This window comes from Citrus clementina, unplaced genomic scaffold, assembly GCF_000493195.1.
Source record: "Citrus clementina cultivar Clemenules unplaced genomic scaffold, Citrus_clementina_v1.0 scaffold_4, whole genome shotgun sequence".
NCBI classification, from domain to species: Eukaryota; Viridiplantae; Streptophyta; class Magnoliopsida; order Sapindales; family Rutaceae; genus Citrus; species Citrus x clementina.
Window position 1 is genome coordinate 11,143,245 of NW_006262274.1, and position 13,984 is coordinate 11,157,228.

The window sequence follows — 13,984 nt, forward strand, 5'->3', positions numbered from 1 at the left end:
TTGTGATGTTTGTCCTAAAGCAAAAAAAACTAGAATGTCGTTTTCCATTAGTAGCATTAAAAGTAAAGTACCTTTTGAATTAATCCATTGTGATGTTTGGGGTCCTTTTTTAACTTCAAGTTTTTCAGGGGCTTATTATTTTTTTAACCATTGTTGATGATTATACTCGATGAACTTGGTTATATTTAATGAAAACCAAATCTGAAACCCAATTGCATTTGTACTCTTTTCATGCATTGGTAAAAACTCAATTTAATGCTAACATTAAAATTGTGCGTTCTGACAATGGGACTGAATTTCTTGTTAAAGATTTACATAATTTTTTTTTAGACAAAGGGATTATCCATCAAAGAAGTTGCATTGGAACACTACAACAGAATGGTATGGTTGAGCGTAAACATCGCCATCTTCTCGAAGTTGCGCGAGGTTTACGTTTTCAAGCCAATTTGCCAATTAAATTCTGGGGGGAGTGTGTTCTTACTGCAGCATATTTGCTTAACAAATTGCCTGGTGATGCTCTTAATGGAAAAACCCCACATGAAATGCTTTTTGGTATAGCACCAGATTTATCACGACTAAAAGTTTTTGGTTGCTTGTGTTTTGCCAAAAATTTACAAATTAAAAATAAATTTGATTAGCGGGCAAAAATGGAAATTTTTATTGGTTATCCCTTTAGTAAAAAAGGATATCGAATTTATGATGTTGAATTTAAGACAATACATGTGTCACGTGATGTTCTCTTTTATGAACATATTTTTCCTTTTAAGGATGCTAAATCACCGGTCTTTTCTACACCTTTTACACATGTCACTGATGAGTTTTTATTAGATGAAATTTTTTTTAAGTCAAATACTCTTTTATCACCTTCTCCTAATGAAAACATAAGTTCATCACATGCTCTCCAGGAACGTGACCCACTTTTGAAAGACACGGATTAATCCATGAACAATTTTCACTCTCCTGACACCACTCATGTTCAAATTGAACACACCATAACTGAAAAATCACCTACCCAACAGCCTATTTCACCATCAGATGCAACCTTAGATTCATCACTTCCTTTAGAAAGCCCAAATATACAACCTCCTGTACGACCTCAACGTGATAGACGCCCACCAACCTACCTTCAAGATTATTGTACCTTGGCTTCTCACAATTCTACACCTGCTGATCTTGTCTCTTCGTTGCCAGGTAAGAGATATCCTCTTCAAAATTTTATTTCTTACTATCGTTTTTCTCCAGCACATAAGTCTTTTTTGTCTGCCATTACCTCTACAATCAAACCAAATTCTTTTCATGAGGCAGTCAAGTTACTTGAGTGGTGCAATGCCATGGAGGATGAGATAAAAGCTCTTGAGAAAAATAATACGTGGACTTTGACTTATTTGCCGAATGGTAAAAAGGCTATTGGTAGCAGATGGGTTTACAAAATTAAATATCAATCTGATGGCACCATTGACCGTTACAAGGTTCGTTTAGTTGCTAAGGGATATACTCAAACAGAAGGCATTGATTATCATGCTACTTTTTCACCTGTTGCTAAACTTGTGACTGTAAGAGCACTACTCATATGGATGCTGCCATTCGAGTGCTTCGGTATTTAAAGGGCTCACCAGGAAAGGGTATCTTATTATCTTCAACAAGTGACTTGCATATCCGCGGTTATTGTGATGCGGATTGGGGTAGTTGTCCTACTACACATCGGTCTGTTACTGGTTATTGTACTTTCCTTGGTACCAACCCTATATCTTGGAAGACAAAGAAGCAAAATGTGGTCTCTCGATCTACAGCAAAAGCTGAGTATCGCTGCTCGGTTGATCTTTCATGTGAATTACAGTGGCTTAAAGCACTTTTTGCTGATTTGGGGCACCTTCAACATGCTCCTATGACTGTTTATTGTGATAATCAATCAGCTTTGTACATCGCCGAGAATCCTGTCTATCATGAGCAAACTAAGCACATTGAGTTGGATTGTCATTTTGTGCAAGAGTGTGTGCAATCTAATTTGTTATTACTGCTGCATATTCCTACTTCTATGCAAGTAGCTGATGTGTTTACTAAGCCTCTCGGACATGCTCTCTTTCATCATCATATACGCAAGTTGGGCGTTGTTGATCTCTACGCTCCACATTGAGGGGGAGTATTAACGTATAGAAGTCGGTTTTATATTTTAGGAAATTAGATTTGTATATATATTGTGAATATGTAATTTTAGACAACTTAGGATTCTATCCTTATTAAGGCTTTAGGATTGTACATCTATATATATGCAGCAACGTTAATGCAAAGTAGAATAGCAGTTCTATTCATCAACTCGGTTCTTTATTTTACACAAACGTAAATATTTAAAAATCATATATAAATTATAAAATTAATAAAATTTTAGATTGTACACGTTTAACAATTAAGTGTTAAGTGAGAGATTATGTCCCTGCCGTAAAAACATGAGAATAACCTAATCAGATGAAAATTAAAACCTTTTGCTGGAGCTCTATTGGTGGGCCAATGAATTTAAAGATATATGCATGTGTCGTAAACATGCATCAAAATAAGTCACCGTCTGCCTCAAATGAAATTGATGATGCATGCATCATGATGACCTGCGGGAGTGTTCTACCAAATGGATATTCCAATTAATTTGGTAACGACGTTGATGTTTTTAGAAAATGAGTGGAATCTGACTAGTGGAAGCAGACTTCTGATTGATAAAGATTATATTTGAGAACAGAAAACAACTGGAGACAAGTCTGAAGATGATAAGCAATCGTTTTTACATAAAAGTGAATGTGACTTTTGAGCGGTGAAAATGGTGGACTTAATTAGTGCATGAATGTGCCACAAAATCCATTTAGATAGAATTCATATCACTGTTGATAAGCAAGTGCATGGACACACTTAATACGAGCATTTGCGTTTCAATCATCTTCACTAATCACATCTAATCACTTTGTCAGACAGAAGTAGTAAGACTTGCTCCCAAATTAGACAAAAAAAAATCTAAATAAAATATAAATACGATTAATGCATGTATAAGAGAACTAAAAAATAAAAAATAAAAAATTCTAAAAATCAAAAAAGAAAGAAAGAAGATATAATGCGCAAGTTCGGATGTTCAGATTTTATAAAATCTGGATTCAAACTATAATTGAAGATGCACAGTGCTGCGAAAAACTTTATAGCATTGTACAACTCTTATCGTAGTTCAAATCTTAATAAACGTCGTTTACGACCTTGTAAAATACATTTTGCACGAATTTAAAAGACTATTTGTAACATTGTACATATGATCCCAGACTTTATAGGGTTAAATTTTTCATGCATATCAGTGTATAATAATAATAATAATAATAATAAATTTGTAGTGAGGACATCCTCATTTTAGCAAAGTGACCACGTCACTACAAACAAATAAATATAGATTTCCATACAATAATAAATAAATAAATAATGGTTTCAAATGTATTAAAATTTGTGTTTTTTTTTTTTACATTTTAATAAAATCACCACTTTAACAAAATGAGAATGTCCTCGTTAGAAAAGAATTAAATATATTTTTGAAAATTATTTAATCAAAGATTACTGATTATATTAAAATTAAGAATGAGATCAAAGACAAAAAAATACTGACTTTAATATAATGTATTTTGTCTTTAGAAACTTACTATATATATATATAGAGAGAGAGAGAGAGAGTTATTCTCTCATGTGAATAATCTATCAATTCGTGTAGTTTAAGGATCAGACTACGGTGCCACTGTTACGCCTAAGGGGAATCCGTAGTTTAATAGAATTATTGTGAACTGGCAAATAAAAAAAATAAAATTTATTATATTAAAATTTATATTTTTTATATATTCTATAAAAAATTTTATTTTAATAAAATAAAGATGTATACACACAAAAAATATATATAAAGATTTTACATCGAACAAGCCTCATTTGAAGAGGTCTTATATTATTTAACCTTTGCCATAAAGACAGCCTAACAACCAAGACCAGAAGCTGCCAGAAGAAGTGACATGATGGGAAGCCATATTGAAATTTTGAGGAGAGGCGGATGGAGAATTCAATGGAGAAATAGAATGGTGAAAAGGAAAACTTGAGACACCAACTTTGAAAAGATTTTGATGGGTTCAAAGCGGTGCTAGCTGTGTCCCACATTTGAATAAAATTTGTCTTTAGCTCTTTATTTTTATCCTTTGCAAATATTATTATTATTTTTTTTTTTGGAAAAAATTGTGGGGTGATGTGTTAGGTGATGCTTAACAGTTGTATTCCTTGTAATAACAAGATAAATTAACTTTAATATCTATTTTTATATATCAATACAACCTTGCACATGAAAGGTATCTGAAAATGGGGGGAAATTCTTGGAATTTAATGCACTGAGGGAAAACATGATAAAAATGGAATATGAATAAATAAACAACAGATAAAACTGTGGTGCAACTGTGGTACCGTGCCACAGTTGCACCCAACCGTTGGATTTTCACTTATTCAAGTGGACCCCATTCATTTGAGTGGATCCAATGACTGGTGTAACTGTGGCACGGCACCACAGTTACACTGTAGCCTGACCCATAAACAACTCAATCAATATTCTCTAATTATGAGTCGTGTAGATTTCACAACAATTAACATTGATCGATTACAGATGTAATTTATCATCAAAATGACTAAGACAAAAAGAGCATCATGTATATGCGTGGTTCAAATCCAGTTGATGTAGACAAAATCAAAATCAACATCAATGGTGCATATTTGATATATGCTTTATGTTTTGTAAGTTAACTGGGGCACTATATTGGGTGTGTTAGTTAGGAAGTTTTGCAATAAATTAAATGAAAGATATGCACCTGTAACCCACATGAAAGGATTCCATACCTAAGAATTATTACTGTAATGTTAGGATCTCAACTTGAGTAATTTGAATCCCAACTGATGTGTTAGGGTAATGAATGATATACATGCGTAACCCTCGTGAAATCACTTCATAATCTGAGTATTAACTATCACATTAATTATTACAATTTATCATGGAGGGATGGAATTATGGGAGATTGTCAGTTTTCCTTTACTAAAATCAATATATAACCCTTAGCCTCTATTGTTTTTATAATAACAATAATCTCCTAGCACCATATTAATAATTTTATTACAATATTCTTATTTTTAAATACATTTTTATTCATATTTGTTACAAATTAAATTAATCATATATTGAAACTAAAATTAAAAAAAATAAAAAATAAGAAATATAAGTTTTGGTGTGAATAAAAAAATAATAATAAGATATTTTCTAATACTTCTTGTTATTTTCAAACAAAATTAATAAAAATTAATGACAAATATGATATGATACTTAAAAATAAATTGTCATATCAGTTTTGGGCTCAATCATTTGAATAATAGTTAGGATCGCTAGCATTATTAAAGAAATTAATAAGCCCTTAGTTTAACCATCATTTTATTCACTGTAACTTTCTGATGAGCAATTTAGGAATTCAAGTAATGTTTCTCTTACAACAAAGTCATTAGTAAAAACAATAATAACCTCTCTGAATTCTGAGTATAATTTGGCAAGTAACGTGTTTCATGTGGAAGTAGTTGGTAACTTTTTCTTTCTAGCTAGAAAATGACAAAGACAATAATTAAAAGAACAAATTTCTGGAATCAGCATAACTCATAAAGGAATTTATGCAAGAATACACATTGAGGCTAATGGAAATTGATCTATGCATGGCAGAGATAACTAGAGTTTTATATTATTTTCGTTTAATTATTTCGGAAAAGAAAAAAAAATCGAGTCTAGAAGGAGTTTGATGTTGGATAAAGAATTAATCAAAATTAAATGTTATTTTACGGTCACTTGCTTTGATCTTTTGAACAGTCAATATACTTATATATATGCCTTATATATTCTGATGGAAAGAAAAAAGGTTTATGAAAAAATAAATAAATTAATTAAAAATCAAAAGAAGATTATAATTAATTAAAATTACATAGGAAAAAAACAAAAAATTAGTATAACGGTGGCCAGAAAAGTAAATGATCAAACACCTGAAATGGTATAGAAACTTCTTCAGTAATGCTCATGTTTTTTTTTTTTTTTTTTTGATGAGATGCTCATGCTTTGTTTAGTTGTATTGATGTGTGACTGAAATTAAATTAAATTTCTATAATGGCATTATTTAGAGGAAGGATGTGATACTTTTATCTGGGTTCGAGTTTTTCCTTACCACTTATTGGATTCTTGCTAAATTTTTAATATTTCGTTTCTTCAAGTTAAAATAATAATATAGAAAACACATTGGTCAAGGATAAATGTGACATTTTTTTATTACAAAATTATTATACAAGACCTCAATAAATTAAAATTAGTTAAAATTTATTCATTAAAATGTGAAATTTAGCCCCAAAAAAATGTAAATTTAATATCACAATGAAATAGGTGGGGATATCTTCACCTCATTAATTATGTAAATCACCTCACTATTAGAAAATAATTAGAATAAATTCACATTGTTTTAAAAATATATAAATCAACCAAAAGTTTAGATAACTAATCAACTAAATCATTCTTATTCTCTTTTATACTTAGGTATCTTTGACTATTGATGTTAAGTTAAGATCAATTTTATTTGACTATTTTTTCTTTTTAATATAAAATAACTAAATTACCTCAAAAAACATAAGTTTTTGCACTTAATAGTTTAGGTATTTAATTTTATTTGATTAAATTTTCAAACTTCTTGTTTATTTATTTTTTTAAAAATAATGTCAACGTATTGTAATTATATCTTGGAAGTGGGATGAATTTACAAAAATTCTTTGGAAAAAAATATTACAATCCCAGTGAAATAGATATTATAAATTGACTAATAAAAATAATTTCTAAAAAGGATTAAAGTGTTATTCTTCATGTGATGATCATTCTCCTATTCGTAAGAAAAAATTATAGCACATTTCCCTTTTTTAATAAGTTTATTTATACATATGTTTGTGTGTAACTGAAATAATGTAGCCAAGGCAGATGGATTTTTAAATTCGTCATAAATAGTATGCATGTTTTAAAAAAATTAAAAAAAATTAGGTTCACGTCATCAAAATGACTATTCACAACTGTTGCATACTGTAAAAGAAATATAGACGTTTTTCCTGTAAAAGAAATATGACGTTTCAGTCATGCACTCCTGGGTGTGATACATCAAATCGTAGGGAAGAAAGCAAAAGTAATTATCAATAGCCAACCCTAGCTATTGGGGATCCTTATTCTTTATAAGCCAATTGTCTTTATCCACCAATAATAATTGCAATATATTCTACTAATTATTAGATTCCATCCCAGTTGTAGGAGAAAATCTTTCCTTCTATTAAAGGATTGCTCGTTATATATTCACTACTTATTATCTGTTCCAACCCAAGTATTATTTTCTCTCATGAAAATTTCCGAAGTAATTTGAAATTAATGATTACCAACGAATGGAAACAAATTAGTTAAGCTCTTTCCTTAATTTGTAACTTGATTAATTAATAACCAAAAGCCAGTTCCCACCTTGAAATTTTTGAGATGGTCACAATTAATAAGCTCACTTAAGTATGTATCTATTATGGTTCAGATTAATGAATTGCTGCCAGCATTCATGGAAAATAATCTCAAAGTGAAAAAGTAAAAAAATAAATTTAAGACATTTATGGTTTCTATAAGAGCTTGCCTGTACTATTTGTACTCTCTGTATAAGAGTTTTTTTTTTTTCTTTTAAGTTGGCTATTTGTTTGTTTTTTTTCTTTCAAAAAAATTGTGAAAATAATTAAATGGACATTGGACGTACCAAATCTATGGTGGGGTTTTTTTTTAATTTGTAATGGAATAATCACAGAGAAAATGCTTTGGTGATGCGTAGTGGGAAAAGAAAAAAGGAGGTTATAATAGAGCAAATAATTAAGATGTTGCAAGAATGTCTTAGCAACTTGAGTAATAAGACGTTAAAGAAGTATATTATTTGCTCATAATTCAACATGCGGTATCGCTTTAATAGCTAGAGATAACATCAATCAGTATGCCATTGTTGCCAAAAGGGGAGAAAGTAGATATTATATTATGTAAATTAATCCTTGTTTCATCACCACAACAAAATCAATCGACATTCTTAATTATGGAATCGTGTCCTTGTGTAATAATGGAGGAGCAAAGCAAAGATGTTAGATGCAAAAAAAAAAAAAAAAAAAAAACATGTGACTAATCATTCATATCTTTATTCCAAATGTAAGAGAAAGACCAGTTGTTACTAGAATCATCCTTTTATTCATTTGTGATGCTATATGTGTATAACTTCGGAATTTTTTCCACGTAGACTAGTCGAATAGTATCAGATGAGGTATCTCACATTATTTGATAATAACTCCTGGACTAAGAATACACTTTAGATAATTTTCAACCCTTGAGTTAACTATTGAGTATTCGTTATGCCAGCAGAATTTTATAGCATTTTGATGTGCCTTTAATACTAATAAACATATTACAATTGTCAATGGTCGGCATCTATTTATTTTCAGTTGCAGATTTCACTCATTAATTTGCATTTCATCTATGTAGAACAATATATTTTTCTCATTCACGTTTTAAATCGTATAGAACAACGAACTTTCTAACTCACAACACAAACAAAATATATAAAAAGGTGTAGAAAAAACGAAATTGTTTAACTTTTTTGAGTTATAGATTTTATATATTCGCATTATAAAAGGTGTAGAAAAAACGAAATTGTTTAACTTGCAAGACGAAAAAATAATAATAAAAAGTTTTGTGACGGCTGAATGAAATCGAACAAATGTTATGCTGTTGCAAATGTAGCAACTGTTCATTTTTACACAAAGAGCAGTGCTGGCTACAGTTGCTCGAAAACAGTTTAAGATAAGAGAGAGACCCCTAAGCACTAAAGTAAGTTTTAAGCCTGGCACAAAGCCAGATTAATTAATTACTTAATTAAAACAAAAATATTGAGCATAAATATGTTTATTTAATTTGGAAGATTTGGCAAATTAAGGTGGGGCCTCCCCATTTCTATCATGCATGTAATCAATCTCCACCGTCCGTATCACCCTGCCATCCTCTATATATTCACCCTGTGCCCCTTCTGTTTCTTGTCATCACCAGCTTCTTGAAACCTTCTTGCTCTTTACCTGTTTAATAATCACCACCTTCCTCTTCTGCATATCACTCCAAAAAATTTCTCCCAAATGGACTGTCTAGAGATTTGTAAGGAGGTTAGTTTCTTTGTTCTCTCATATGCCCTTTTGTCTCCCCAATTTAATTTTCTTTTACATATGTAAAGCTAAAAAGAAGAGTAACAAAATGAGTGTTAAACAGATGATATTTTTTCTCTTTTGTCTCCTGCTTCATGCAAAGAGTACATGATAGATTGTGCAGTGCTATAATCTTTTAGTATTTGATCATCGTGCTAGAATCAATTCACTTGTTTCATTTATTTTTCTCTCTTTCTTTTGGCCAAAAAATGTGTATATTTAGGAAAAGTTCAAGGACGATGGAGAAGAACATACTCTAGATGGATCTGTTGATTACTATGGCCGCCCAGCAATCAGAGCAAAATCTGGAGGATGGGTTGCTGGAATTATCATACTTTGTAAGCTCCATGTCACAACTAAATATTCATATATAACAAAAATTCAAAATCGACAAGTTCTATTAATTAAACTTTAGCTTGTTTCTCTTTAAGGTTATTTCTCTTTCAATTTTTAGAAAAATTAACTGCGAGAATATATATATATATATATATAGAGTAACGATTTAGTTGGCAATGGTACTTACCTTATAGCGGTGACATTATCATATACCTGCTTCAATATTATTTATAAAAAACTATAAAATTATATAACGTTTCTAAATATTCTTCATTTGATGAATATTGGTGATAATTAGATCATTTTATTTATATATGCTTTATCTTGTAAATTCTTACTGCTTGGTCCCAACGCATTACCGAATATACGTGTTTGTATATACATATACACACACACACACATACACGTGTGTTTAAGTTTTTACATAAAATAGCAAGAAAATTTGTGTACCTACTTTTTTCATTTTTGTCTGGTGTTTTGAGATAAGCTATCAGTTTGATGTTGAGTTTGAGTTGCACATATAGAGGAAAAGGACAATTCTTTTTTTTAATACATATAGAAACGTGTAACACTTGCAACTCAAAACAAAACCAAGTGTTAAGCTCGAGTTGCATGCATGTTCATGTTGGTTCTTTAACCAGCTAACAGAAGGCCACCCACCAGTCACTTACTAACGTTTAATTAATAATTTTAGTGAGAGATTTATTGAAACACAAGTCATACTAACCGACATAACAACAAAAAGAAAAGAGGGTTACTTCATTTTCATTGTATAAGACGAGTCTAATACGTAATTACTGTCTTGGCAAAGTTGAAAAATGTTAAATACCCAGAATGTTGATTGATTTGAAGATTTGTTTACTGCACATAATTTTTTTCTATTTAATTAAAACCTTTTTGACCTAACCCATGTTTCTTTGTCAATAACATTGTGTTTTGTATGTGATAAGTTAGTTGGCTTGCGTGCGTTGTGTCATGGTGGACACAAATGCATGCGTGCAAACACTAACTTCTTCTTTAATTGGGTTAGTTTCTTCTTCGTAAGATAAATTGTGTGGTTATCATTTCATAAAAAAGTCAATTTGTATACCCCACCAAGTTTATTAAAGTAAAAGGCAAATGAGTGATAAGTGACACCTTTTTATTTTCAATTTTTGTTAATTACAAGTTTTTTGGCCAATGAAAAGAAAGGTTAATTAAAGTTAATTGCTCTCACAGGAAGAAGCAACAAAAAACAGCTTGGTAGGATCATAATAATATCAAATGCACGGCTAAGTTAAGAGTGAGAATATATAGGTTAAATTTCTGCTACCTATGGCTTTGGTGTCTTTCCTAATTATAAACTTTTTGAGTAGACATCTTGTGTGTATATACTCTAGTTGAAGAATGGGCACATGCAAAGAAGGTTTGATCTTGATATTTAGATAGATTCTTACCGTGGAATCTGCTGATTTTATGCTTGATTTTACAGAGAAAATGACATATTTCTAATTTTCAAAAATTTTCATAACAGTTTAGAACATTGAATGTTTACAGCCTGATTTGAAAGCAACTTTGAAATATAATCTCTACCATTGCCAATTATATGACTTCTTATCCTAAAGTTGGCTAATGTGAAGCTATCTTTCCAATTTCTTGATCTTTTGAAGATGTCATATTATTTTTTCCCCTGATTGATTGTCCTCGTGCCCTTGTTATTAATTTTGGACTCTACTTGTTGATTGAATTGACCAGTGAACCAAGGTCTTGCCACCTTAGCATTCTTTGGAGTTGGAGTGAACTTGGTGCTTTTCTTGACAAGGGTTTTGCAACAAAACAATGCTGAAGCTGCTAATAATGTAAGCAAATGGACTGGTACTGTCTACATCTTTTCGCTTGTTGGTGCTTTTCTCAGTGACTCCTACTGGGGACGATTCAAAACTTGTGCCATCTTTCAGGGAATATTTGTCATCGTAAGTCACCTTGCTACTACTATGTAGAATATAAAATGCTAATTATTTATATATATAAAATCTTGGCACTTGATGCCAATTGTTTGTTTGTATTTGTGTGCATCAAAATAACAGGGGCTGGTTTTGCTATCTCTATCATCATACCTTTTCTTGATCAGACCAAGAGGTTGCGGCAATGAACTAACTCCATGTGGAACACATTCAAGCTTGGAGATTTGTCTATTTTACCTCTCTATCTACTTTGTTGCTCTGGGAAATGGAGGATATCAGCCTAACATAGCTACATTTGGAGCTGATCAGTACGATGAAGAGGACGCAAAAGAAGGACACTCCAAAGTGGCCTTCTTTAGCTACTTTTACTTGGCTTTGAACCTCGGTTCTCTCTTCTCCAACACCATTTTGGGATACTTCGAAGATGAAGGCATGTGGGCACTGGGATTCTGGGTGTCTACAGGCTCCGCCTTTGCGGCACTGGTCCTGTTTCTTGCAGGAACCACAAGGTACAGGCACTTCAAACCAAGCGGCAACCCACTCGCCAGGTTTTGTCAAGTAATTGTTGCTGCAACTAAGAAATGGAGGGTTCACTTATCCGCAGAAGGAGAGGACTTGTATGTTATAGATGCAAATGATAGCTCCACAAATGGTAATAGAAACATGCTCCACACCCACGGATTCAAGTAAGTAATCAAGCATGATTGTTGACTCCTAGCTTATAATCTATCTGTTGTCTATATTGCTCATAAAAAATTGAGCCGTTTGTCAGGTTTTTGGATAGAGCAGCTTATATATCATCAAGAGATTTAGATGAGCAGAAGCAGGGTTGTTCCAATCCCTGGCGCCTCTGCCCTGTCACGCAAGTGGAAGAAGTTAAATGCATACTGAGATTGCTTCCCATTTGGCTCTGCACCATCCTCTATTCAGTGGTCTTTACACAAATGGCTTCTCTTTTTGTTGAGCAAGGTGCTGCAATGAAGACTACAGTCTCCAACTTCCGAATCCCACCTGCAAGCATGTCTAGCTTTGACATTCTAAGTGTGGCAGCTTTCATTTTCCTTTACCGAAGAGTTATCGAACCGCTTGCCGGAGGAATAAGAAAAAAGAATTCCAAAGGCCTGACTGAGCTTCAAAGAATGGGAATTGGCCTTGTTATAGCAATAGTAGCTATGCTTGCTGCTGGTATTGTGGAATGCTATAGACTAAAGTATGCCAAGACGGAATGCAAACATTGTGAAGGCGCAAGCTCCTTGAGCATCTTCTGGCAAGTGCCTCAATATGCCTTGATAGGAGCATCTGAAGTTTTCATGTATGTAGCTCAGTTGGAGTTCTTCAATGCACAAGCACCAGATGGCTTAAAGAGCTTCGGAAGTGCACTCTGCATGACATCAATCTCACTGGGGAACTATGTAAGTAGCTTGCTTCTTACAATGGTGATGAAGATCTCAACAGAAGATCACATGCCTGGATGGGTACCAGGAAATCTCAACAAGGGTCATCTAGATAGGTTCTACTTCCTCTTAGCCGGCTTAACAACTGTCGATTTCGTTGTTTATATAGCCTGTGCCAAGTGGTATAAATGTATAGAACTGGAAGCAAAATGTGCAGAAAGTAATCAAGACAACTTTAAGGTCTGATGTACATAAACATCAGCCTAAAACGTTTTAAGCCCTACAGCCCTACTTACATAATAAGAGGAGGGATGGGGAAACCACAAAACTTGGCAGAGAGCTTCAGTTCAAAAGAAAAATGAGCTTCTTAAAACCATTTTTATCTAAAAACCTCTTCATTAAAGGCCGCCACTCTAAATGAATCTAATTTTTGTGTGAAAGCTGTATTCAGTGCTAGGCTGTGCAAGACTGAAAACTGAAGATTAGGGTAGCTTCTGGTTTAAAGGCCTTTTAGGTCTTTTCACTTTCTATTGTCATTGTTTGCTTCTATCCCTTGCCAAAGTATTAACACGCCCTTTTTGGCGGTTCTAATGTGATATGGACTGAGTTTGAATGTAATGTAATTTCAACTCCTGTCTGTAAGAGTTGCTCTCTGAAATGTTAATTAAAACACCCCTTGCTTCTCATTAAGTTTCTCCTAACACTCCTTCCTTATCTATTGAAAACAGAGTTCTAACAGGAGTGCTGAGTCATGCTATGTAAATCAGTTAAACTTCAAAGAATTCCAATTGAGTCGAGAGTTTTAAAAATATCTTGTTTTTTGAAGTTACAGCCTAATGACAACCTAATTTCCTCCCTGCCCATTTAAGAGCTTAATGACAACCTAAATTCTCCCCATCCATATAAGAGTGGTTCGAATTCCCAATTAAACGAGCCAATACCCACCTAAGATATAGCTTTTGTTTAGCTATTAACAAATTAAAACAATAAAAAGAAAAGTCAAAA

The 13,984-nt window shown here is 32.4% G+C and overlaps 1 protein-coding gene across 1 annotated transcript; it reads left to right on the top strand.

The window, feature by feature from the left end:
- The first annotated feature begins 9,146 nt into the window (after positions 1-9,146).
- On the top strand, positions 9,147-13,675 carry LOC18043313 (protein NRT1/ PTR FAMILY 7.3). The gene is made up of 5 exons (XM_006436705.2): positions 9,147-9,267; positions 9,530-9,644; positions 11,377-11,594; positions 11,709-12,271; positions 12,358-13,675. Exons 1-5 carry the CDS (start codon positions 9,241-9,243, stop codon positions 13,223-13,225), a joined length of 1,791 nt encoding a protein of 596 aa, XP_006436768.1. The 5' UTR covers positions 9,147-9,240; the 3' UTR covers positions 13,226-13,675.
- Positions 13,676-13,984: the final 309 nt, after the last annotated feature.

Coding starts and splice junctions, on each gene's coding strand:
- LOC18043313 (XM_006436705.2), top strand. CDS start 9,241: ATGGACTGTCTAGAGATTTGTAAGGAG. Junction 9,268..9,529: donor GTCTAGAGATTTGTAAGGAG/GTTAGTTTCTTT, acceptor GTGTATATTTAG/GAAAAGTTCAAGGACGATGG. Junction 9,645..11,376: donor TGCTGGAATTATCATACTTT/GTAAGCTCCATG, acceptor TGAATTGACCAG/TGAACCAAGGTCTTGCCACC.